At 41.4% G+C, this 26,805-nt stretch overlaps 2 protein-coding genes across 6 annotated transcripts in view; one reads left to right on the forward strand and one right to left on the reverse strand.

Moving 5' to 3' along the window:
- The window catches only part of radil (Ras association and DIL domains), a 141,579-nt gene extending 137,924 nt beyond the window's left edge, over positions 1 to 3,655 (forward strand). The window contains exon 14 of the mRNA XM_041206925.1: positions 3,556 to 3,655. Within this exon, the coding sequence (XP_041062859.1) occupies positions 3,556 to 3,655 (100 nt within the window). The remainder of the gene's footprint in view (positions 1 to 3,555) is intronic.
- Positions 3,436 to 26,805, reverse strand: part of ap5z1 (adaptor related protein complex 5 subunit zeta 1) — a 56,803-nt gene continuing 33,433 nt past the window's right edge. The window contains exons 14-18 of one of the 5 annotated variants that reach the window (XM_041206456.1): positions 23,218 to 23,315; positions 18,174 to 18,306; positions 16,410 to 16,624; positions 15,892 to 15,988; positions 15,121 to 15,367 (exon numbers count right to left, since the gene is read on the reverse strand). In XM_041206456.1, the coding sequence (XP_041062390.1) occupies positions 15,937 to 15,988; positions 16,410 to 16,624; positions 18,174 to 18,306; positions 23,218 to 23,315 (498 nt within the window). In that variant the 3' untranslated portion in view covers positions 15,121 to 15,367; positions 15,892 to 15,936. Of the gene's footprint in view, positions 3,666 to 12,204; positions 15,368 to 15,891; positions 15,992 to 16,409; positions 16,625 to 18,173; positions 18,307 to 23,217; positions 23,316 to 26,805 lie in introns of those variants that run through there. The other 4 variants (XM_041206455.1, XM_041206457.1, XM_041206454.1 and 1 more) reach the window with 4 other exon arrangements.

Genomic DNA, 26,805 nt, shown 5'->3' on the forward strand with positions numbered 1-26,805 from the left:
TCTAAACCCAGAACCTCCGTAAAATGAATAGAAAATGACCAACGGGAATCCCGTTTCACGGTCAGGATGAAAAACAGAGTTAACGTTTCGAGTCTGTATGACTCTTCTTAGGAGCTTTGAAGAAGTCATACAGACTGAAAACATTAACTTTGTTTTTCTCTCCACAGATGCTGTTAGACCTGCTGAGTTTTTCCAGCATTTTCTGTTTTTGTTTTAGATTTCCAGCATCTGCAGTATCTTGCTTTTACTATAGTAGTGATAAATGGTTGTTTTTCAGATTGGAGGAAGATCCGTAGAGGAGATCTCCAGGGGTCATTGTTGGGACCCTTGCTCTATATGATATATATTAATGAACTAGACTATGGTATGCAGGGCATAATTACAAAATTTTCAGATGACATGGAGATTGGAAATGTTGTCAGCTGTGATGAGGATAGTCTTGAACTTCAAAAGGATATGGACATGTTGGTGGATTGGGCAGAGAAGTTGCACGTGAAGTTCAATGCAGAGAAGTGTGAGGTGATTCATTTTGTCTGGAAGAGTATGGAGAGACAATATAAAATAAAGGGAGAAACTCTAAAGGAGGTGCAGGAACAGAGGGACCTCAGTGTATATGTACATAAGTCATTGAAGATCGCAGGACATGTTGAGAGAGCATTTAATAAAGCATATAGTATCTTAGGCTTTGTTAATAGGGACGTGGAGTACAAGAGTAAGGAAGTCATGTTGAACTTGTATAAGATACTAGTTAGGCCTCATCTGGAGTACTGCATCCAGTTCTGGGCACCATACTTGAGGAAGGTTGTGAAGGCATTGGATAAATTACAGAGGAGATTCACAAGAATAATTCCAGGGAGGATAGATTGGAGACGCTGGGACTGTTTTCCTTCGAGAAAAAAAGGCTGAGAGGTGACTTGATAGAGGTATTCAAGATCCTGAGGACACGGTAAATAGTGAGAAAGTGGTCCCACTCAAGAGAGCATCAAGAACTAGAGAGCACAGATTCAAAATAATTGGTAAAAGGAGTAAATGAGATGTGAGAGAAAAAATTTTCACCCAGAGGGTGATCAGAGTCTGGAACGAACTTCCTGAAAGGGTGGTGGAGGCAGTGTCGATCAAGGTATTCAAAAGGGAATTGGATTGCTCTCTGAAAAGAAAGAATGTATAGGGTTACAGGGATAAGGCAGGGGAGTGGGACTAGGTAGAATACCCTCACAAAGAGCCAGAGCAGACTTGCTGGGCCGAAAGGCCTCCTTCTGCAATGTAGGCCAGAATCTTTGGGTTGGCAAGCAGAGGCGGGCTCTGCTCGCCGAAGCATAAAATGACTCACAGTGACTTTGGGCATACGTCCCTACGTCAGCGCACGTCATTCCAATATTCAGTTTGGCGGGTGTGCACTGGAGTCAACTGCACACCCACCGAACTGTCAAAGGCCTATTAAGGATAGTCAGCATGGCTTTGTCAGAGGGAGGTCATGCCTAACAAATTTGACAGAATTTTTTGAGGAGGTGAACAAGTGTGTAGATGAGGGTAGTGCAGTTGATGTAGTTTATATGGATTTCAGCAAAGTCTTTGACAAGGTCCCACATGGGAGACTTATAAAGAAGGCAAAGGCACATGGGATACAGGGTAATATGATAAGGCAGATTCAAAATTGGCTTAGTTGTAGGAGGCAGAGTGTGATGACAGAAGGATGCTTAGTGACTGGAAGCCAGTGTCCAGTGGCGTACCACAGGTATCTGTGCTGGGTCCCCTATTATTTGTCATTTATATAATCGACATAGATGACTATGTGGGGGGTAGGATTAGTAAGTTTGCGGATGACACAAAGATTGGCCAGGTGGTTAACAGTGAGGTTGAGTGTCTTGGGCTGGAGGAAGATATAGACGGGATGGTCAAATGAGCAGATAAGTGGCAGATGGAATTTAACCATGAAAAGTGTGAGATGATACACTTTGGAAGGAGTAATTTGACAAGGAAGTATTCAATGAACGGCATGGAACTAGGAAGTTCTGAGGAACAAAGGGACCTTGGCCCTGTGTGTCCATAGATCTCTGAAGGTGGAGGAGCATGTAAGTGGGGTGGTGAAAAAGGCATATGGGACACTTGCCTTTATCAATCGTGGCATAGATTACAAAAGTAGGGAGGTCATGTTGGAGTTGTATAGAACCTTGGTGGGGCCACAGCTGGAGTACTGTGTGCAGTTCTGGTCACCACATTATAGGAAGGATGTGATTGCACTGGAGGGGGTGCAGAGGAGATTCACCAGGATGTTGCCTGGGATGAGACATTTAAGTTATGAAGAGAGGTTGGATAGACTTGGGTTGTTTTCATTGAAGCAGAGAAGACTGAGGGGCGACCTGATTGAGGTGTACAAGACTATGAGGGGCATGGACAGGGTGGATAGGGAGCAGCTGTTCCCCTTAGTTGAAGGGTCAGTCACAAGGGGGCATAAGTTCAAGGTGAGGGGCAGGAGGTTTAGGGGGGATGTGAGGAAAAGCTTTTTTACCCAGAGGGTGGTGACGGTTTGGAATGTGCTGCCTGGGAGGGTGGTGGAGGTGGGTTGCCTCACATCCTTTAAAAAGTACCTGGATGAGCACTTGGCACATCATAACATTCAAGGCTATGGGCCAAGTGCTGGTAAATGGGATTAGGTAGGTAGGTCAGGTGTTTCTCACATGTTGGTGCAGACTCGATGGGCCGAAGGGCCTCTTCTGTACTGTAATTCTGTGACTCTGTGAAGGCTATTTAAATATCAGTTAAAGTACTTAGTTGAGCTGCCCGTCCAACCTTAAGGTTGGCGGGCAGGCAAAGAGCCCAGGCAGCCTTTGCATTTATCATGAAACCTCATCCACGAGCGGGATGAGGTTTCATGAAGGCTTTTAAAGTTGAATAAAATTTTAAAATAAAATTAATTGACATGTCCCAGCTCATGTGACACTGTCACGTGAGGGGACATGTCTTAAATTTTTTTTTTTATTAAAATTTTAGAAATCAAACTAATCTCCCTGAGGCAGCTCTGCCTCAGGGAGATTTCTGCGCTCTTTCGCACGCGCAGGCTCCAACTCAGCCCACTCCTCCTGCCCACATAGGGAGCACTCAGTGCTTCCAGGTGCACATCACACTAGAAGGGCCTCAAGTGGCTTGAGAGGTCCCTTGAAAGTCAAGGTCCCTGTTTTCTCCATCTCCATTGGCCACAGCTCTGCCTTAGAAATGTAAAGGGTGTTGTTACATTTCTTTGGAATTTGATTTTCTGTAGGGGCAGGGGCATTAGCGCCTCTTTAAAGGTAATGAGGCCCCTGCTGGTTTCTGAAGGTTAGAAATTCCTCTGGTGTGAGTCATGGCTAGTCAAGCATGTCAGGGTAAAGCCTTTGTCCATTTTTAAAATAAAATAATTTTATAAAGTGTCTAGGTTGAGGTAGATTTATATTTTCCTTCCTGTCTTCTGGACAGGACACTTACATTCCTAATATTAGGGTTAGTCTTAAGTTGAGCACAAATTGATGACTCAGGGTTCCTGACTGTGATGTGCTAATTTCTTGCTTCTGATTGCAGTGCAGTCAACCTGATCCGATCAGCGGGCGAGAGGCCAAGATTCCTTGTTGCCAAGTCAGATTTCCTCATTGCTGAGAAGATCAGTACATCATCTTGTTAATCCTCATTCACTGAAGCAAGGAACAGACAGCAATCATTAGACATTAGTTTACTTGCCCTCTTCATTCCTTCACATCTAAAAGAGCAAATGAGCAACAATTTACAGATCAGTCCAGTGTGATATCTGTCATAAGTGTTCAGATCCATCTTATCGAATTAAATTAAGTGATAAATTACAGTAAAGTTGTTTAAGAGCTATCCCAGCTTCACTTCTACGCTCAGTACTTAGAGTGTTAAAATCGTTTACACCAAGTATTTTCTCATGACCATCACACTTACTTTTGTCCAAATTCAGGTCTTTAATTCAATGATTAAAAAAGCAGCTATGAAAGGCTCAAAATCAGCACACATCCTTCAAATGGTTTTATTCATGGTAAAAACCATTTAGCTTTAAGATCAACTTTTTCAATATCTAAGCACAATGATTCTGTAGAATTGATCAACCTGAAATCGAAACAAAATTGGCGAACCCAGTGAACATTCCCATTCTTTAAAGCTACTCTTCATAAATTGAAGAAGAGCATGGGATATTTCATTGCTAGAGCTGCTGTTGTGTCATCCTCTTATTTGATTGAATAAATTGTGATATAATGCACAAAGGGGACACAGCTAGCTAAAGGAGAGACCAGTTACTGAAAGGGAAATGAAGGAAGAATGAACTTTGACGATACCTGACAGTTTTATAACTTAACCCATTAAGGACTACATAGTATTAGCTTGGTTCAATGGTAGGACTGACCTGAGTCAAAAGGTTGTGGCTTTAAGCCCCAGAACAGGACTTGAATACATAGCATAAACTGATTGTTCAGTGCATTAGGTATACCACATCATTTTGATGCGCATCCGATTTGTACAGTCGGGCTTAGAAAGTTCCTTTGACCTGATCCAGAGTTTATTTGGAAACTAGGGGTAGAATTTGATTTTGATAAGTGAATGAACAACCTGTTTTACATCTCTCTTGATTCCACAACAAAAACAAAAAGGGGGAGAAAATTAAATAGGCTGTTGATTCACTATCAAATGTTTTATATTGTTGCAGTCAAAATCAACCTCAAGGATTTTGAGCAGTGGGGTTTTAACCTCATCAGTTTTCAAAACTGGCAGCTACAATAAAATATTTTTCTATATTTTTAAACAGTAATTTCAGTGCAATTATTGCAACTAAATCCAGAGTTAATGATACAGAGATCGACTGTGGGCTTGGCATCTCCAGGATCTTTACTACAGGTAACTGACGGGAGCAGGTGCCAGATCTGGGCCGTGCTGATTGATCATTGTACAGTAAAAAAAAACTTCAGTTACTGAGGAAATTGGTATTAGATTAAAGATATAAAAATGTCACTGTATTCTGGATGTAATTATCATCACCTGTGTCTGATGCCCATCCTGGTTGGATTATATTTTTAAATTAATTTAACCTCATTACTTCAAATTTCCATGTACTAAAAATCATAATTTGTAACTGATAAGGTGTAAATTCCTGTCAGAACTTCAATCAATCAGGGCCAAAGGGGAAAAATGTTTCAATGATGTTCATAAATGCCCCACCGATGTATGAATCAGGAATCACTCTAAAATACCAAATTGTGCCCCAGGAGTATTCTGTCGAAATGATCAATGTATGTGAGTATTATACCAACCCATGTCCCCTGACAGAAATCAAGATAATCAGTAAATTAATATCTCAATTAGCAGTAAATGTTTTAATTAATTTAATCAGCTGTATAGCGGCCAGCTGTCCAGTATTAGCACTGATATATATCTACATCTTACTCAAACTTATATTGAGGATTACTGTTAAACCATTATTTGAGATAAACTTCTTTCTCCCCCCAGGCCTGAATTTAATCCATTATGATCTACAACTCCAACCACAATAAACCCTGTTTTAATGACCATGTTAGGTTTGTGTCTTGGGAATCTTCTATAAAGGGAATTCTGTATCATATGTCAGAAATTCAGAGATAGATGTAGCTGTGTGTGCTCATTTTGAAGTGTAAAAACATTTCTACCTGTTTAAAAAAAAATAGAAGTTTTAAGTATTTGTTTTGAAAACAGATACTTTGAGTGATACAGTTAAAATAATTTCTTTGCAACTCTTTGCCTCTCACCAGTAATATTCATCTGAGTTTGGCTCAATTGACTCACCACTAAGTCAGAGGATTGAGTTTAAGCCTTACCAGGACTAGAACACAGAGTCTACCTGACATTTCAGTGAAGACTGAGAAAGTGCTGCATTGCTAAAGATGCCATCCTATGTCTGCTCTGTGCAGTAGTCAAGATAACCCATTTGAAAAAAAAGATACTCCTAGCATTCTGATCAACATACCTTTAATATTATTGAAACCGGATTAAATGGTTATTCATTTCAATGCCATTTGGGACACCTTGCCACATTTATTTACCTGCACAATAAGAGTATTTGCACTGTACTTCATTCTAAGGGAGGTTTGAGTGAAGTGTTGAGATGATGTATAAATGCAAGAGCCTGAAGTTTCCTCTGCATTTTTGCTTCAGTCATACCTGAAAACTGGGTGCAAACTGTTTCTTAAAAGATCACTGGACTTTCGGACATGGGTTACTTGTGTAACACTACAATGTGCCCAAGTCCCCTTGATTTTTTAAGAAACTGGTTGCTAAGAACAAAATGGCGATTGTGTTCTTTGCAATCACTGTGAGGGCCATCCTCGCCCTGGCTTGAAGCTCCAATCCTTCAGGAAGGAAGTGACATAATTCTGGCACTACCTTAGTGAAGTAAAGTCTCCTCTAAGACATTGCTCCTGGCTCATCACAACGTAGGACTGGATGCTCCTCAGAGACCTGCTTGAGGTAAAGCTTTTTAAGGAGAGCCCTCCTCCTCCTTTCTCACAGAGGTTCTCTCTGCCACTTCCTTCTCTGCCCTTGATATCAAGGCAGCATTTGACTGAATGTGGCATCAATGATCCCTTGCAAAATTGAAGGCAATGGGAATCAGGGGGAAAAACACTCCACTGAGTGGAGTCATACTTAACACAAAGGAAGATGGCTGTGGTTATTGAAAGCCAATCATCTCAGCTCCAGGACATCACTGCAGGAGCTCCTCAGTGGAGTATCCTAAGCCCAACCATCTTCAGTTGCTTCATCAATGACCATCCCTTCATCATAACATTCAAAATGAGAATATTTGATAATATTTGGACAGTACTATTCACAACTCCTCAGATACTGAAGCAGTCCATGCCCACACGCAGCAAGACTTGAACAACATTCAGACTTGTGCCAATAAGTGGCAAATGACATTCACACCACTGAGATGTCGGGCAATGACCATCCCCAGCAATAGAGAATCTAACCATCACCCCTCGACATTGAAAAATATTACCGTTACTGAAACATCCACCATCACTATCCTGGGGATTACCATTGACCAGAAACTTAACTGGACTAGCCATATAAATATTGCAGTTAAAAGAACAGGTCAGAGGCTGGGAATTCTATGGTGAGTATCTCAGCTCCTGACTCTTCATAGTCTGTCCACCATCTGTAAAGCACCAGTCAGGAGTATGATCAAATGATCCACATTTGCCTGGATGAGTGTAGCTCCAACAACTTGACACCATCCAGGTCAAAACAGCCTGCTTAATAGACAACCCAGCCACCACCAGCGCACAGTGCTAGCAGTGTGTACCATCCACAAGATGTACCGCTGCAATTTGCCAAGGCTTCTTTGACCTCAACCACCTGGAAGAACATGGGCAGCAGGAACATGGGAGCACCACCACCTGCAAGTTCCCCTCCATTTCACAACCATCCTGATGTGAAACCATGTTTCTTCATTGTCACTTAGTCAAAATCCTGAAACTTCCTCCTAAACAGCACTATGGGTGTGCCTACACTACAGGGACTGCAGCAGTTCAAGGAGGTAATTCATTACCGCCTTCTCAAGGCCAATTAGGGATGGGCAATAAATGCTGTCCTTGCCAGTGATGGTCACATCACATGAATTTAAAAAAAAACACCAGATGCGCCATTGAACAGAGCTGGAGGCATGAGAGTATCTTTTTTTAAAATTCATTCTCGGGATGTGGGCTTCGCTGGCTGGGCCAGCATTTATTCCCTAGTTGCACTTGAGAAGGTAATGGTGAGCTGCCTTCTTAAACCGCTGCAGTCCATGTGGTGTAGGTACACACAGAGTGCTGTTAGGAAGGGAATTCCAGAACTTTGACTCAGCAATAGTGAAGGAGTGGCGATATATTTCCAAGTCAGGATGGTAAGTGACTTGGAGGGGAAGTTCAACGTGGTGGTGTTCCCAGCTATCTGCTACCCTTGTCCTTCTGGATGGCAGTGGTCGTGGGTTTGGAAGGAGCCTTGGTAAATTCCCGCAGTGCATCTTGTAGATGGTACACACTGCTGCTACCGTGCATTGGTGGTGGAGGGAGTGAATTGTTGTGGGAGTGATGCCAATCAAGTGGGCTGCTTTGTCCTGGATGGTGCCAAGCTTCTCGAGTGTTGTGGGAGCTGCACTCATCCAGGCAAGTATTCCATCACAATCCTGACTTGTGCCTTGTAGATGGTGGACAGGCTTTGGGAAGTCAGGAGGTGAGTTACTCGTCACACGATTCCTAGCCTCTGACTTGCTCTTGTAGCCACAGTATTTATATGGCTAGTTCAGTTCAGTTTCTGGTCAATGGTAACCCCCCAGGATGTTGATAGTGGGGGATTCAGTGATGGTAATGCGTTGAACATCAAGGGGCAATGGTTGGATTCTCTCTTGTTGGAGGTGGTCATTGCCTGACACTTATGTGGCACGAATGTTACTTGCCACTTATCAGCCCAAGCCTAGGTATCGTCCAGGTGTTGCTGCATTTGGACATGGACTGTTTCAGTATCTGGGGCATCGCGAATGGTGCTGAACATTGTGCAATCATCAGCAAACATCCCCACTTCTGACATTATGATGGAAGGAAGGTAATTGATGAAGCAGCTGAAGATAGTTGGGCCTAGGACACCTGAGGAACTCCAGCAGTGATATCCTGGAGCTCCTGAGCTGGTTTATCTTCTGCATGAGTCCTATGACAGCATTCCCACAGAGAATGACCTTTTAGGACTCGTTATCATCTGCCAGCTGGACCACCTCTTGCAGGGTGTGTGAAAGTTAGAACATGTGATGTTAACATTGTGCTCACGTTCATACATCACTTTCTGTTATATGCCATGTGGTTATGTGATATTTCATTGTCATCTGGTAATTGAGAGGCTCCCCATCTCCAACAGCCAGGCATGTCAAAACTCCACTGATTTCCAGTGCTTTTCCTCCGCAATTGTTAGCTGTGAGATCTGTGGAGGACCAACTCTGGTTACCTTACATTCCCCCCTCATGTTCTGTGCTCTCTTCTGTAAGGAAGGAAAAGCAGAGACCTGAGTGAGAGTTAGGGCATGTGTTGAACAGATGGACAGAGAGCATTTGTTGATAGTGGCTATGAGGGTATCAGTGGTTGTTAGATGGGTACATGAGGAAGTTCACAGACATAGATGGGTGTACTGCAAGATAGCGTGAGGAGTGATGTACTAGAGTTGGATTGAGAAGGTAAGATTGAGGACATTGGGATGATACACACATTGGTATGTCAGTGAGTTTACCATTACTCTGATCTAAACAGAACAGCAAACGTGATTGAATCACTTCCCAGATTGTATTCTGCAGCATGGCACCTGTAGGCCCCTGCTGCTAATCTCTTCTGCTACTTCTTGGCCTCAGTTGGCTTTTTGCTCCCCTCACTATGAATCAGCACATCTCTCCAGGCGCTCATAGCCTCCAGCAGAATATCCAGGGAGGTCAATAAACTGAGGCAGGCTTTGACCTTCTTGACTTCATTCTTCCAATTCCTTCCCTTGGTTCCCAACTCCAAACTCCTTTGAACTACATGTTTGAAGTATGTCTTTAAAATATTGGAGTTGAAATTGCATCACTGGGTCAAAATCCTGGGACTGCCTTCCTAAGAGCACTGTGGCTGTACCTACACCACATGGACTGCTGCGATTCACGAAAGCAGTTCAGGGATGGGCAATAAATGCTGGCCCTAGCCAGCGACACCCACATCCCGTGAAAGCATATTAAAAAAATGTGGATTATCAACAGGCAATTTTAGTAACATTGGCCGTTGATGGACATGTGCTGACCAATGATAAATGTTAGCAAATTATAAAGGATAATTCATTATGGAATTTGTTATGGAGTAGGAAAGGCCTGAAACTGTTAAGCAAATTAAAAGTCAGTACCACACAATGAAGCAGTTAAGTGTTCCATTCTTCAAGAGGCACCAACTCAGAACAGGCCAGGAGAGAAATCATGGGCCCTGGTGCTTCTCCTGTTTCCGGGCCCACTGATCACATTGTGTAACTTCCAAACGTCTTTCCAGAAATTTGAACAGCTAAATCTTTCACTTCATATCCTCTGACTCAAAGGACAGTGAATGGCAGTCCATCTGCTGTTTGTAAAATTTAAGCTTCGTAATTTGGAGTCAAGAACCACCTTTCCAGAGCCACGCATCACAGAACCTAAAAAGTTGATTACTACATCAGATAGAAATCTGACTAACTGTAACACAGCTTCAAAAGGGAATGCATTACACTTTTATTCATTAAGCAATGGCCTGGGTTCCGCTGCTTGGGTTCTATAAAATGCTCCCATAACACAAACCATCCACGTGAATAAAAGAACAGCAGCAATCACCCGATTATCTGTTATTTGTTTCCTTTAAAAAACTATTTTTCTTTAATTTTGAGAAGCATTCCAATGAGGGCTTTCAAAGTTGCTGGTTCATATGGTTACCTAGCAGGAGTTGAATGTTCAGGATCGCTTAAAATACACTGAACAGTGTTGTCCAATTAAGATTTTAAAAACCCATCACCTCAAGATATAACTCCGAATTACTTAGAACATGCCGGGTACTATATGAATGTAAGACCACATTACATTTTGTAGGCCTAAAAAGGTGAGGAATTTGAGAGGAATATTGAATCAAATATGACCCCTTTTTAAATTCTAGAACCTGCACACCTGAATTCTTGGCACACACAAAGCAGTTAATTCAAAGTCCAAAGGAACTAACTAGATTTGTAGACATGGTTACATTTTGCCTTCCCAGTCCCTGGTTTTGTATCCAGCACTTTAACATCTCCGCCCACTGTACACAACTCCATACTTGTCCATGCCAACCCAACCAATTCTGTGAGGGCGTTTGATTGATGGAGATGGACAGAGCCACCAACCGATGGAAAGTTGAAACCTCACATCAATTGAGGGCAGCTCCGCAACATGGAAAATATTTGCTTGAGCTTGGGTGCCCCTGGGGCACAGACCCCCAGTGTTTTGCACCTTGTGCAACCCCTCTCCTGGGCCTTGACCCAGACACAACACACCCTATGGGCTACAATGTTTTCCATGCAGCGAGTCCTCAGTGCAAGGTTATCAGATCACTAATTCTTAAGATTTTCTATGAGGCCAATAAAATTGCTGCCTTGTTGAGCATTTGTCTTCTCTAGATTTCAGTATTTTGTACTTTGTTTGAAAATGTTCTTTTGATCTGTGCATGGTGAATTCTTTGGTGTTTTATATGTTTTTATAAACAAATTCCAAATTAACAGACCATGATACTAAGACTTCAAAGCTAACAATTGCAATGATAGTTCTTGATTTTTTTTTTGTTTTATGGTTTTTAAGATCCACTTTGTTACAGGAAACAGTATTTTCACTTTACAGATATTGACATTTAGTCAGTGTGACATTTTGTTTTAAATGCAATTACCTCTTTCCCTCTCAAAGAAATTAAACCTTATATCGGACATTAGTCTGGAAGTATTATATCCACAAACTACATGGTAAAAAATGATTGATGTTAAATGAAGACAGAACAAATCAAATTGTCTTTTTAAAGAAGGAATATTAGTAGTGTACATGCTAACACTTAAGTTTACACAGTAAGTTTTAAACTAGACCTACCACTTTAAACTTAACCTCACGTGAATTGCTCATCCAAAGTGCCCATAGTCTTATTTTACTCCAGTAGTTCAAGGTGGACAATCAGGTGACATAAATTCAAAAACTAAAACTCACAATTTGCATTTTTGAACACCAACCTACATTCCAACTCTGAATAACATGCTACAAGATTGCTATTCTGATAGTGGTTCCATTCTAAATTTCCTAAATTAGAACTCCCAGACAATGAGGAGGAGCCTGTTAATTGGACATAACTATTATGGTAGGGTTTTAAACTTGTTCTTGTGGGGCAATACAAAGGGAAGTGCTTGCCAACACCACCCTATATTTTTAAATTAACAAGCCGCACCATTAAAGTGAGCTTTAAAGTCTAGTCACTTTTAGTATTAGAACACTACTTTTACCTCCATTATATGTATTTTATGTTAATACAACTATGCTGTTCAAATAATATATTTTGTAATGTCATGACTTATTTTGAACTTTTCAGAATGTATTTCAAATGTGTACTCAAGTGGTGTAAATGTGTCAATTTTTGAAGAATTCTATGCAAATAAACACTACTTTTCATGGATTAAGAACCATATTTATTCTTTAGAAGTGTTATATTTACCCCATGGGTTCATCATGTTTACAGAAAGTTAAGCACTTTTCCACGTTGCCTTTCAGTATTCCGTATTACTCCTTGTTCTGTATTGTGGGGAAGGCCTTTGCTTGCGTTGCTCTAACTAGATTACAGATCCTGGCATTGCACATCTACAGTGAGTCACAATGCAGCTTCAGTACTGGCAGCTCAACAGTCGACATGATTTTCTCACCTCAACAGTTCCAGAAGTGCTGTGAACAGCATAACCAACTGTACATTGCATTTAAGATGCCAACTCTCTTTGGCATATTTTTCTTCATGCTGCTATTGTACACTTTCGACAACTCAAATAAGGATGTCCACCTGAATGCCAGAACTGACGACAAGCTGTTCAGTGTGGCAAGTCTGCATGCCAAGTCCAAAGTGTGTAATGTCCTAGTCTATGAATTGCTGATGACACTGCACTGACATCACATACTAAAGTTCACTTGCAACAAATTGTAGATTGGTTCTCCTGAGCCTGCAAGGATTGACAATCAGCATCAGGAAGAGCAAAGTTATGGGCCAAGATGTAGAGACTCAACCTTCCATTAACACTGACAACCCCCCTCTAAGGGTCGTCAACAGCTTCATTTACCTTGGATCAACAATTACCAGCAACCTGTCCCTTGATGCCGAAATCAGCACCAGGATTCCTAAGGCCGCAGCTGTCATGTCAAGTTGAAAAGTTGAGTGTAGACCAATAGCAAACTAACCAAAAATACAAAAGTTCCATTTGTACCAGGCTTGCGTTCTCAGCACCCACTTTTACAGTAATGTGGCATGGATAACTTATGCAAACCAAGAAAATCAGCCGAACAGCTGTTACCTCTACTGCCTCAGATGAATATTGGGTGTTTCCTGGCAAGACAGAGTGCCGAACATGGAAGTAACACTAGTGTGCAGGGATCCCCAGCATGTTTGCCCTCTCGAGTCAGCAGCAACTCTGTTGGCTGGGGCATGTGAGCCAAATGGATGACAGCTGCATTCCTAAAGACATACTGTATGGCAAGCTTGCTATCTGCACGAGACCAACAGGTTGCCGATGTCTGCAAGTGGCACTTCTCGGGAGCAGAGTCGATGCATGGGAAGTCCTTACTGCCGACTGGAGTGCCTGGAGGCAAACAGTCAGGCACGGCATGGAAAAAGCGGGGGAGAAGAGACCAGATGGCAGAAAAGAGAGCCCATTGGAAAGAAAAAACATCAGTCGACCTCAGGGCATCCCTATTCATCTGTGCCAGTTGCAGAAAGGGCTGCCACTCACTAATTGGCCTCTGCAACCACAACAGATGATAGTCAATCCAGAAATGACATACAACCTGGGGGCAGTCCATCATCTCCTGAGAGATGCCATTATGAAGAAAATTGTACAGACAGTTCCGTAACCATTTCAAATGTATTGGTGGGAACCTTAATACAACCATTCTTCAGGATTAACCAATTCTGCCTTTATACTTAGAACCAGGAGCTAAAGACACAAGAATTAAGTGCAAATTAGCAACTTATTATTGCACAAAACAATGAAATTGAAAATTGTTACCTTGCATTCACAGCATTCACTTACAGAAGCAACACAAACACCATTTATTTAATGACCAGATGGGTCTAATTGCAGAGAGTGAATGCACCTTAACTGGGGCACATGACACCATAATGCCACCAAGAATATTGGCATCAATAAAGAGTCAATGATCTTCCCATTTTTCCTGAGTTTTCACCATTACCAGTTTAATTCAAATTCCCATGTGTTAAATTATAAAGGTCCCAACATAAATCAATTACCTGCACTCCAGACCAGTCAATGTTATTGTAGAGACTCAGACTGCATTAGTAAATGAACTGCTCAGGCACAAAAACATGAGTTTAGTTCTCAATTCAAGTTGGTTTTGATGCAGTTCCTCTACATGTGCAATCACATGCGGGTTTGTTGAGAGTGAGTAAACAAGGTTTCAGATACAAGCAGTTTCCACTGCTGCCTTGAAATATGATTTTGAAATGAGGGATATGTGTAATTAGTTTATCTGCTCTCTAGTATTTAATCAAAGAAGAAGCCCCTGTGAATATATAAAGCAACAGTTGGGAAACTTAGATCTCCATTTATGATTTGTTTTTTTTAAAATTCAGAACATCTTATTATGATTAGAATAAGAAAAATTGTGAACCAGACCAAACTAAAAGATCAACAGAACAGTAACCTGCTAAATATCCGAACAACTGCCCTTCACCTTCACAACTCTCCAGCATTCAGGGCTGTCCTCAGGAAAGCAGGGGACAATTTTTGGGACCAATGGAAGCCATTAAACAAGATCAGACACCCCAAGTGACAAGCTTCTAGAAACAACACCACCTATACATTTACTTTCTTCTTTAGGGAATACAACAGGAATTCTGTTTCTGAGATTGTTGTAATGTTTTATGAATTCAATAAGTTTAGAAATAAGCACACTTTGTTGCAACAAAGTTCTAAGATTAGGGGAAAAAATCTTGTGGCCTGAATACACTGTTAATAGTTATTTTCTCTGCATTGAGAAAGTCAGGACAAAATTCTGAATTTAATATTTTCTTCGTGTACAACTGCATAAATAGCACTGGAAGAATTTTATAATGGGTGTTTCTGGTTACAGGGTTTAGGGCAGGGAGTGCAGGGAGAGAAGGCATTTTATAGTCGTCATGCCTAAAAATACTACTTAACTTGATGAGCCGACAACGATGGTTTTCCTTAGTCAGGTGTTACAAAGGTCTAATTGGTAATGAGCTCGTCGACACTGAACACCAGTAAAGACTTTTCGAAACACTCTCACACATATACATGTCTTTATGACCAAAGAAGATTCTAGGCAGAGAATCCAGGTGCTGGCTCTCTCTGCAGCACTCTGCTGACAGTCCTCAGAGTGAGTGGTAGTGAAGCATTGGTATCTTTGTACCACCTTGGGTTGGCAATGTCTGCAGAGGGTCCCAGTATGAGCTGAGCTACATTTGGAGCTTTCAGCAGATTGTTGAGCTCATTGGCACGGGCCAGGATTTCCTGAATATCGTCCTCACTGTACAGGGAGGAAATCAAAGCGCTCCGAACAAATGGCCTCATCTTGGTCAAGAACAGAGAGACCCTAAAGAGAAAAAAAATTGATTTACAGAAGGCTTTTTCCCCAGTAATTCCACTTGTTATGCAAAGATTTAGAGGCAAATAAATGAAGATTTCATCACAAATTTTCCAAAAATCTCCTTCCTGTTTTTCTCAACCACTTTTTAAACTGGAGAGGTGGAAACAGGTGAAAAGAGCAATCACTGTATGAAGAATTGGGAATGAAACTCACTAACTACAAGGCACACTTTCCAAAACTGAAATTATATCAAGGAACCAAGCTTCAATACATGTTCTCACATGGTTATTTATTGGATTTAATTTCCTGCTTTTTGTTTCTGTGAGAGGAAATTATAAGGAGGAGAAATTAATCAAAATGAAGCCCACATGCAATGTGTAGGCTAATCATCAGAGTAGACATTATAACAGGATCGTGGCTGGGCCTCTCCTGGCGATGGTATCGGCAATATTCAGAGACAGGTCAACATGGACTTAGAAAAAGAAGTGATCACAGATGAAGAAATTAGTAAATGATAATATGCCTCCTACCTACTCCATTTCTTCAGTAACATTTGTCAATTTGCTCATGCCTGGCTACTGATTACAGCATGCGAACCAATTGTGTTGACTACCCCTCAGGTTCAATCTGCTGGTTAGAATTATAGAGTCACACAGCATAGAAGAGGCCAATCGTTCCATTGTGCCTATGCCATCTCATTGAAAACTATTCATTTAGTCCCAATCCCCTGCTCTTTCCTCACAGTCCAGTACTTTTCCTTCCCCTTCAAGTATTTATCCTATTTCCTTTTGAAAGTTCCTACTGAACCTGCTTGCACCATCCTTTCAGAGAATGCATTTCGGAGCATAAAACCTCACATTAAAAAAATCTCATCTCCCCTCTATTTCTTTTGCCAATCATTTTAAATCTGATTACTGACCCTCCTGCCAGTGGAAACAGTTTCTCCCCTATTAAAACCCCATAAAATTTTGAAATTGGCTGTGCCAGTGAATGAATTCTCAATAATTGTAAGATGACCACGGATATATTATTAAAATAGACCAAGTACCTTGGAATCAGATCCTGGCTCCGAGATGCTAATTTTGCCAGTGTGGTCATGAGAACAGTGATAACCCGTGGTGAGTACTTAGGGACACAGGCGGAGGCTCGGAGCTGTGTGATCTCAAAAAGCAACGCTTCGAGAGTTTCAAAGAACTTGGTGATTTGTTCAACTGTGCAGCGTTTATCATATGACAAGGACATGTACTCCCCGACTGCCCAAACCTGAAAGCACAAAACTATCACTCAGTTCACATACTTGGCATCAATGCAACAGCTCTTTACTGATGAAAGGTCATTGACCTGAATGTTAACTCTCGTTTCTCTCCCCACAGATGCTACCTGACCTGCTGAGTATTTCCACCACTGTCAACTTCCTGTACTGTACTGGCTGGTAATTTCACTGAGCTCACCTTTTATTAATTCCTCTGCTGTATTTTAAAATAAGCGTTCATTAATCATTTTGGGGTATATTTTTTGTGATCAGCTTAGGTGTTGTAGCTGGTCTGGAGAGGAGGCTTGTGCATATTTACACACACCTAACTGATGCAGGAATTTCCCAACAGAAAAAAAAATCATAAGCTTACCATATATTATATTGTTACTTTATTATATAAAACAATGTTTATATAGTTAAATTAGGCAACAACAGCTGCTTTTAATATTACAAGTGACTATGCTTCAAAGTACTGTAACTTCAGTGGTAGTAAAGTGCTTTGAAATCTCCTGAGGTTCTGCAAGGCAAATTCCTTCTTTCTCTCCTCCCTTTTTTCCTTTAACTGCATTAGTCCCAACCAAGATTTGAATCTAGGGTCGGTGTAATGGTATGAGGATACAGTACTTGCAGTTCCTAGAACAATCCCATTATAAGTTATAAAAAAAAATCTGGAAAACAGCATCACAACACCCCTTCATGACTTCACCCCTACCTACCTTTACAGCGTTTTCAGCCCTATTTCTCAGTCTGCATCATTTTTTTCAATATTCATTCTGTCATGGGCTGTGGGTATCACAGGCAAGGCCATCATTTGGTGCTCATCCCTAACTGCCCTTGAGAAGGTGATGGTGAGCTGCCTTCTTGAACCACTGCGGCCCATCTGGTTCGACTTTTCTTTAGCAGTTTAGTACAACAGTGGCTTGTTAGGCCATTTCAGAGGGCAGTTAAGAGTCAACCACATTGCTGTGGAATCACATGAAGGCCAGACTGGGTAAGGGCAGCAGACTTCCTTCCCTAAAGGAGGCTAAAGGGAGGTTTTTACGACATTTAATGATAGGTTCATGGTTACTATTACTGAAACTAGCTTTCAATTCCAGGTATATTCATTAATTTAATTTATTAATTAATTAAATTTAAATTCTGCCTATGGTGCTGTACTGGGATTTGAACCTATGCCCCCACAGCATTAACCTGGACCTCTGGATTACCACTACGCCACCATCTCCTTTTACATGTGCATGTCACTATGAATTTCTGAGCAACAATCAAAAGTGGCAACCATAGTAAATTTTCCTCACCATAACCCAGGGGCTCAGAAGCCATTTTTAACACCAGTGTTGACATCAGCTAACTCAGCACAGAATGGGGTCCAAACATGGTACCTTCCTGGTCAGTACAGTTCAGATACTCGTCAGATAAACGTGCTGATTTATTGAAAGGAGCACTAGATACTGGCAACTTACAGGCATGGCTGTCTTAACGTATTTCAGTGTTACTCTAGGACAAACACTGGTCTGGAATGAGTCCCTAGCAAGGTTAACCTGTGGAATTCCTTACCACATGAGTGAAGAAGTTCTCCTTATTGATGATGTTGCTGACTACTCCACAGAATTCCAGCAGCTCTTTGGACTGTTCTACTATAAGAGGTGGGTACAGTTTACATAACACCATCAACTGGGAACTGAATACCCTGTGGAATTGGAGAGAAAAAGAAATAAGCAATACACAAAGTGCACCTGTACAGGTAGTAATTAATCATAATGCACATGAAACTTTACCTAAAATGAATCTAGGTTTCCAACTTTAAGGGTTTTAACTTTGTACCAATTTATGCCAAGATACTGGTAAAGTGACATTACAGCAATACCTGCATGGGTTCCACTGTTACGGTTCACCCTGTGCAGGTTTACTAATGTGGCATCATGAAGGCTGGTGATCGGGTACTGGCATTGCACTTAGACCAGGGCACTATTACAGTTCATTGACTCAGTGAATCTGTTTCATAATTTCACTGAGTATCTTACAGTTGTAAAACAATGATTTTCGATCTGCTATCAAATTATAAGCAAATATCACAACTGACAGGTATCGCTCTCTCTTCAGGTACCATGCCCTAAGAGAGCTTTAGTGACCATGGACCTCCATGTTAATCTAGCTCCAGAGGCGTGGATCATCTTCATTAGTGGTACATTCATCCAGTTTGCGAAGTTCTTTAAAAAGGTTACTCTTTGTCTACCTTGATCTCTTATACCATCATCTTTCCCATCAGCATCAGACTTTCTAAATCATGATTTCTTATTACGTGCCCAAGAAATTCCAACTGTCTTTTCCTGATCTTGGTCAGCAGAGTTCTTCTGGTCTCAGATTTTCCTAGCATCTCTATTTCTTGTGTGAATTTCCCAAGACAATCTTCATTATTCGCCTTAAAAACCACAACTCTGTAGTCTCAATTCTTCCCTGCATTGCTTCATCGATTGTCCAACACTGGCTAACATATGTCAAAATTAGCATGAAGTAGCAATCCAGGAATCTTAGCTTTGTTTTATGGTTAATTTATGGATCATAATCTTTTTCATTTTTTGAAATACATCCTTTGCCATTCCAATCCTAAGTCTCATGTTTTGCTCGCACTTTCCATCTGATATTAACATACTTCCTAGGTAACAAAATCTGTCTACTGTTTTAACTTTTAATTCTTCACTGTGATCTTACATTCTGGTATGACTTTCTTTTTGGACACTATTAGACATTTTGCTTTCTTACAATTTATGCTCAGCCCTTCCTTCTCACTTTCACTCACTATCCAAAATTTTTTTCAGTTTCTCTTCAGAGTCGGCAATAAGAAACAAGTAATCATTTTAATGTATTTTATATTATTAAAGTTATAACCTCCAACTAATAATCCAGTAAGGTCTTTAATCTCAGAATATTTTCACTATACAAATTGACTAAGTCTGGGGAGAAAACACACCCCCTCTGACCCCTCTTTTAATCTTCACAAAATCGCTTAAATGGTTCTCAATTTTCACAGCTGCAGCTTGTTCCCAATACAAATTTCTTATCATTCCAAGATCTTTGCCATCAAACTCGAGATTCTAACACATTCATCAATTCTTCATGTTTCATCTTACCAAATGCCTTACTATAATCAATAAAACACAAGTAGGCATCTTTTTTCATCTCTATGGCTCTTTCTGATAGCATATATGAATGCATAGCATATCTCGATCCCCTAGCTTCTACAAAACCACATTGAAGAGGTGAAATTACAGTCTTTATCTTGCTCCTGATCCTGTTCACCAGCACTTGAAGAAGGATCTAAGTAACGTGACTCATCAGACTGATAGTGCGAAGCAGTTCACATTCAATGTTTTAGGAAGCGTAACAAATATTGAATTACTTAAGTCTTCTGAGATTTCTTCCACATCATAAACTTAATCAAAGATGAGAGTCAGTTTGTCTATTCTAAAGTCTTTTAAACTTTTAATTTGTTTGGTGAATATTTCATCTGGGCCTTTGGTTTTTCATCTTATATATTGCTGTTCTTACTTTGCCCTTCATGGTCTTTGGACCATCCATGTTTTTCTTAATTGTTGGCTTTCCTCAAATAAGCCGTGTTATGTATTCAATCCATCTTGCAAGCGCTTGGTCTCTTTCCATTATAACTTCCCAATGTTTCCCTTTGAATCATCCACCAAATGTACACCCAACTTTTCCTGGTCACACAGAAGCCATGATGATAACTAAGTGGAGATAAAGCCTGGTACCTTCTGATCTGTCTAACTTGGTACAAATCTGTGTGATTTCCCTAATGTCTTTATGTATTGTTCGTGGTCTGTGTTTTTATTTTTTCTACTCCTTCACATTTCTTGTTCAACCACTTTTCCTTCTCTTCAACATATTTTTGTTTGATCCTTTTATCCAATCCCTGATATTGCTTTGATCTGTTTGCTATCCATCAGCTATACATAGCATTCTGGAAAGGAAAGGTTCGGCCTGAATTATTTCAAGCCAACATTCACATTCCTTTGTTTCTAAGATCTTGCTCGAATCTACAGATCTCCTGCCTGCCAGCAGCATAATGACAGGTGATGATGGTTGAACCTTCACAAATGAGAAACTCTCATACTCAATTCATACTCTCTCCATCACCACTGGCAACAAATTACTTTTATGTTTTAGAAATAACCCAATAGCTTAGCAGTAAAAGGTGCTATCCAGATTTGTACCAAGTTAGACAGATCAGAAGGTACCAGGCTTTATCTCCACTTAGTTATCATCATGGCTTCTGTGTGACCAGAGTTAGGGTGAAAAATCAACTACCAGAATTCCTGCTCTTGATCATTATGCAGTGGGCCAAATCCATGTTGATAAAGGAAAATTGAATAGGAAATGTCAACATAGGGATTTTTTATGGCAAATGTGGATATAAAAATAGGACCATAATATCAAGCAACAGGAAATAAGTTTTGGGGCTAGGAAGTTTATATATTCTTCAAGGTTAGTGGGTTATAAACAGAGATACATAAATATTACATAGTATTTACAGCACAGAAATAGTAATTCAGCCCAACAGTCCATGATGTTTCGAACCCCACAGGAGCTGCCAGACACCCTTCTACATTTAACCTCATCTGCACATCCTTCTATTCCCCTCTCCCTCATGTTCTTCTACTTAACTGCATCTATGCTGTCACCTCAACAACTCCATGTGGTAATGAGTTCCGCATTCACTCACTTTGGATAAAGAATTTTCCTAAATTTCCTGTTGGATTTATTAGTGACAATCTATTTATGGCCTTTTGTTTTAATCTTCCCCACAGCTGCGAACATTTTCTACCCTAGAAAACCTTTTTCTAATCTTGAAGACCTCTGTCAGGTCACTCCTCAGTCTTCTCTTGCCTAGAGAAAAGAACATCAGCCTGTTCAATCTTTCCTGATAGATATAACCTCACAGTTTTAGTATAATTTTCGTTTTTTTTTTGCACCTTTTCTAGATATTCTACATGCTACTGAGACCAGAACTGTGCAGAGTACTCCAAGTGTGGTTTCACAGAATCTCAGTGCAGAAGAGGCCCTTCGGCCCATCGAGTCTGCACCGACACGTGAGAAACACCTGACCTACCTACCTAATCCCATTTACCAGCACTTGGCCCATAGCCTTGAATGTTATGACGTGCCAAGTGCTCATCCAGGTACTTTTTAAAGGATGTGAGGAAACCCGCCTCCACCACCCTCCCAGGTAGTGCATTCCAGACCATCACCACCCTCTGGGTAAAAAATTTTTTCTTCACATCCCCCCCTAAACCTCCTGTCCCTCACCTTGAACTTATGCCCCCTTGTGACTGACTGACCCTTCAACTAAGGGTAACAGCTGTTCCATATCCACCCTGTCCGTGCCCCTCATAATCTTGTACACCTCGATCAGGTCGCCCCTCAGTCTTCTCTGCTCCAACGAAAACAACCCAAGTCTGTCCAACCTCTCTTCATAACTTAAATGTTTCATCCCAGGCAACATCCTGGTGAATCTCCTCTGCACCCCCTCCAGTGCAATCACATCCTTCCTATAATGTGGTGACCAGAACTGCACACAGTACTCCAGCTGTGGCCTCACTAAGGTTCTATACAACTCCAACATGACCTCCCTATTTTTGTAATCTATGCCTCCATTGATAAAGGCAAGTGTCCCATATGCCCTTTTCACCACCCCATTAACATGCCCCTCTGCCTTCAGAGATCTATGGACACACACGCCAAGGGCCCTTTGTTCCTCAGAAATTCCTAGTGTCATGCCGTTCATTGAATACTTCCTTGTCAAATTAGTCTTTAACCAAGGTTCTCTAAGTTTAACATAATTTCTTTGCTTTTCAATTCTATCCCCCTAGAAATGAACCCTGGTGCTTAGTTTGCTTTTTAAATCACCATATTAATCTGCGCTGCTACTTTTAGCAATTTGTATTTCAGTGCCTCCGGTCTCTCCACTCCTCCATGCCATTTAGATACTTATTTTCCAGGGGCTATTTAACCTCTTTTTTTTCCCTTTAAAAGTGTACCCACCTCACAATTACTTATGTTGTAACTCATTTGCCAATTACACAGCTAATCTGCCAGTCTATTAATTTCTTCCTTTATTTTATTACAGTCCTCCTCTATATTAACTATATCCCTCCAAATTGGTGCTGTCTGCAAATTTTGAAATTATACTTCTAATTCCATTGGTCCCAGCAAAACTCCTTGGGGAATGCCATTTCCTAAGTTTTGCCAGTCTGAGTAACTGCCTCTAATCCCTACCTTCTGTTTTCTGTTTTGTAGCCAGTTTGCTAACCATTCTGTTACTTGTCACCTGACTTTACATGTCTGGCCTTAGTCAGGAATTCCATGCTGACTATTCCTCGTCATATTTTCAGGTTCTAGATGTTTCTATTACACCTTTATACTCAACTGGTGATGGTTTCAGTTTTACAGCTCTTAGAATGAGTCAGCTTGCACAAACAAAATTTTACATGAGAGCACAAACTGATGAGCAGCGTTATTCCATCCAGCAGGTAGTCTATACCAATAATATACAGGCCTGTGCCGAATAAAGAATACTTTTACTCACCGTTGAACTTCAGTCTTGAAGTCAGGGATGTTATACAGGAGACTGCAACGCTCCAGGATAACCAGAACCAGCTGATTAATCAGTGGGCCATCTGCAAACTAAAGCCAAAGGAAAAGTGTGCAAGAATCCAGAACCAGTCATTTACCAAATCAGAAAACAGAGTAAACAAGCAAAGTTCTGATGACAAAAATGCAAACAAATTTTGGCTTTAAATTACAACTGACTTTAAACAACCATCCCCTGGAACGCAAGATAACATTAATAAATTAGTAGTTCATGAACTGCCTATGAAAAGTTCAGAATTGACCATGTTCTGTAGTAAACTGACTATAGAATTGTAGTTGATTCCACAAAAGACTGAAATGTCTGCTTTGCTCATGAATGTATGCTAATAATATTGCTTTATTGGGATTAGAAAGTCACCTCTCTGGTATCAACAGCAGCCAATAGGTGATGTTAACAGCAAATGATAGGCAAGAGGATGGCCAAACTATCTTTAGTGCCTTGTGATTAATGTAGCTGCCCTGCAGATTATGCTTGGGTGAGCATATATGCCAGTTTTACTGGGACAGTCCCAGTTTTTCATTAAACATCCCAGCTTCCCAACAGTTTTCTCCAAATAGTTCAAATGTCCTGGTTTTCAATTTCTCTCTGATACGAACCATATCAGAGATTTTCGTCAGCACTTCACCTTTCCTTTCACACAGCATCAGCATCTCTTCACTTCCTCTCCCGAATCCTCTCCCCTTGACCCCACCCCTTGCATTCCATTTACTGTCTGCAAACCGCACCCCCCCCCCGCCCCCCCAAAAAACCCTCTCGTGCTGCACTGCACCCTGGAAATCAGAACGCATCCACTCGCCAACCACTAAGCGGCTACACGAGGGCAATCCCACTTGTGCAGAAATCATTCTCATCAGCCTCTGATAGAAGATTGACAGCGGTGTCCACTGATAAGGTGCTGCACAAAAGATTAATACACAGGATAAGGTACCATGGAGATAGGGGTAATATATTAGCTTGGATAGAGGATTGGCTAACCAGCAGAGAGTGGGATAAATGGGTCTTTTTCTGGATGACAAGCTGTAACTAGTGGGGTGCCACAGGGTTCGGTCCTTGGGCCCCAACTATCTACAATCTACATTAATGACTTGGATTCAGGGATAGAAGGTACTATCGCTAAATTTGCAGATTACACCAAAATAGTTGGGAAAGTAAGTTGCAATGAAGAAATAAGAAATTTACAAATGGATATGGACAGGTTAGGTGAATGGGCCAAAATTTGGCAGATGAAGTTTAACGTGGATAAGTGAGAGGTTATCCATTTTGATTGGAAGAATAAAAAGGAGACTTATTATTTAAATGGAGAGAAACTTCAGAATGCTTCAGTGCAGAGGGATCTGGGTGTCCTCATGCATGAATCACTGAAAGCTAGTATGCAGGTACAGCAGGTAATAAGGAAGGCAAATGGAATTTTGGCATTTATTGCTAACGGAATAGAGTATAAAAATGTTGTTGCAACTGTACAAGGCATTAGTGAGACCGCAGCTGAAAATACTGTGCACAGTTTTGGTCCCCTTACTTGAGGAAGGATGTAGTTGCATTGGAGGGTCACTAGGTTGATTCCAGAGATGCGGGGCTTGTCTTATGAGGAGAGATTGAGCAGTTTAGGCCTATACTCGCTAGAAATGCCTACTCCTGCTCCTAGTTCTTATGTTCTTAAGTTCTAATCACAAGCTACACTTGAAGAGGTAATCCTGCTATGGAGCATAGAATGACACCAAGCCAAAAATGAATCCCGATATAAAACACGAGCACACTAACACATTGTTAGGATCAGAAATGATTTGCTGGAACAAAATGTGATAGCTGCAATAGTTGTAGGAAATTTAAGGAATGGGATGCAAGTCCCTCTTGATATTGGCAGGTCTCAACGACAAGTCTTGGTAGAGTGCTAGCTGTTATTTCCTGGTCACAATGAGTTACAGTGCTTAGTGAAAAGGAATTGTGTCTTATACCAGAAAATCAGCAGCAATTTATTTCTGGCTTGGTGTCAGTTTACACAAAGAAAACCACAAACATGAGCACGACTAATTGACTGTACTGCATTCTCCTTGTTCCGTTTCAATACAGATAATTCTTCAATACTGGGGATATTCCCCTCCACATGACACATTTCATCTCACACCCACCTCCATCTCAGAACACGAACTTGCTGGTTATAGTAACCTTCCCTTCCAGTATTCCTCTGATTGTGCCAGTCTGCCCTTTTGCTGGCATGACCATTGCTGGAGCACAATCCTGCCGGCTCAGCCTGTACCTCCCCACCTTTGCACTTTACACATGAACCTGTGATATTGGGGATGGGGGGGAGGTGGGGTAGGGTGGGTCCCCTAAACCGAGCCTGACCTGACTCTGCAATGCCCTTGCAGGTAGTTGGATGTTGGCACAGCACTCATTGATAAGCTACCAATGAATGCTGAGGAAGTTGGCAGGCAAGATCAGTTGAGCCATGGGATATTCAACCAAACTTTTCATTGAAAGATCTCATGCTTTCCTGCTTATGGCTGGGGTACAATCAAAATCTCCCACACTTGAGGTAGGTTCACTAGTTTAAAATCCAGCTTCTGGCTAAAAATATCTATTGCTCAAACCCATTGTGCACTGCACATTAAGTTAGAGCAAAATAGAGAATTCTGGGAGCTTGTGCCAAACAAAGCCTTGGTTCAGCTCTTTTAAGAAAATGAGGCAGAAATGTCATTGGAACAGAAATCTGAGATTCTGAACTGTTGTCTTCGATAATTAGGTGTCTCAATAGGCATGTCTACTCTGGCCGGACATATTCTGAGAGATATCATCACATGACCTCCGACCTTCAACAGCCCCTCCCCCAGGCTTCTGCCATTGGTTGATCAACATGTCATTCATCACAGAGCACCATCTTCTCAATGGCCAGGATTTCCCGGTCGGCATGCAGGGGGCGGGGCCCGCTCACCGATGCGTAAAATGACGTGGGATGACATCACCCCACCTCATTTCAATTTTCAGATCGGTGGGGGCTCAGCCAAATCAGCTGTGCACCCGCCGACCTGTCAATGGTCCATTAATGTAATTAGTTAAGTAGTGGATCTGCCCGTCCAACCTTAAGGTTGGCAGGAAGGCTGGGAGCCCTGGCGGGCATTGAAAAAAGCATGAAACCTCATCCATGGGCGGGATGAGGTTTCATGTGGGTTTTTAAAAATTTAATACAAGTGTAACTAAAAGTGATGGACAGTGTCACATGTGGGAACATGCCAGGGAAATTTTTTTTCCTGTTTTTACCATTTTTTATTGTGGAGCCGATCTCCGAGGCAGCACTTAGCCTCAGGGAGATGAGTGCGCTCTTTCGCGTGCATGCGTGTAAGAGCGCACTCTCGGATCAGGGAATCCCCCCAGCCCACACCTCCTTGCAGACGTCACGCTGGGTGGGCCTTAATTGGCCCGCCCATGTAAAATGGCGGCACGCCCAAAATTGGGGGCGCCATCCGGAGGCACACCTCCACGCGCCTGCTCCTGAACATCCCCCCTTCCCCCCAATGGGGGGGAAAA

This window comes from Carcharodon carcharias, chromosome 15 (assembly GCF_017639515.1).
Source record: "Carcharodon carcharias isolate sCarCar2 chromosome 15, sCarCar2.pri, whole genome shotgun sequence".
NCBI classification, from domain to species: Eukaryota; Metazoa; Chordata; class Chondrichthyes; order Lamniformes; family Lamnidae; genus Carcharodon; species Carcharodon carcharias.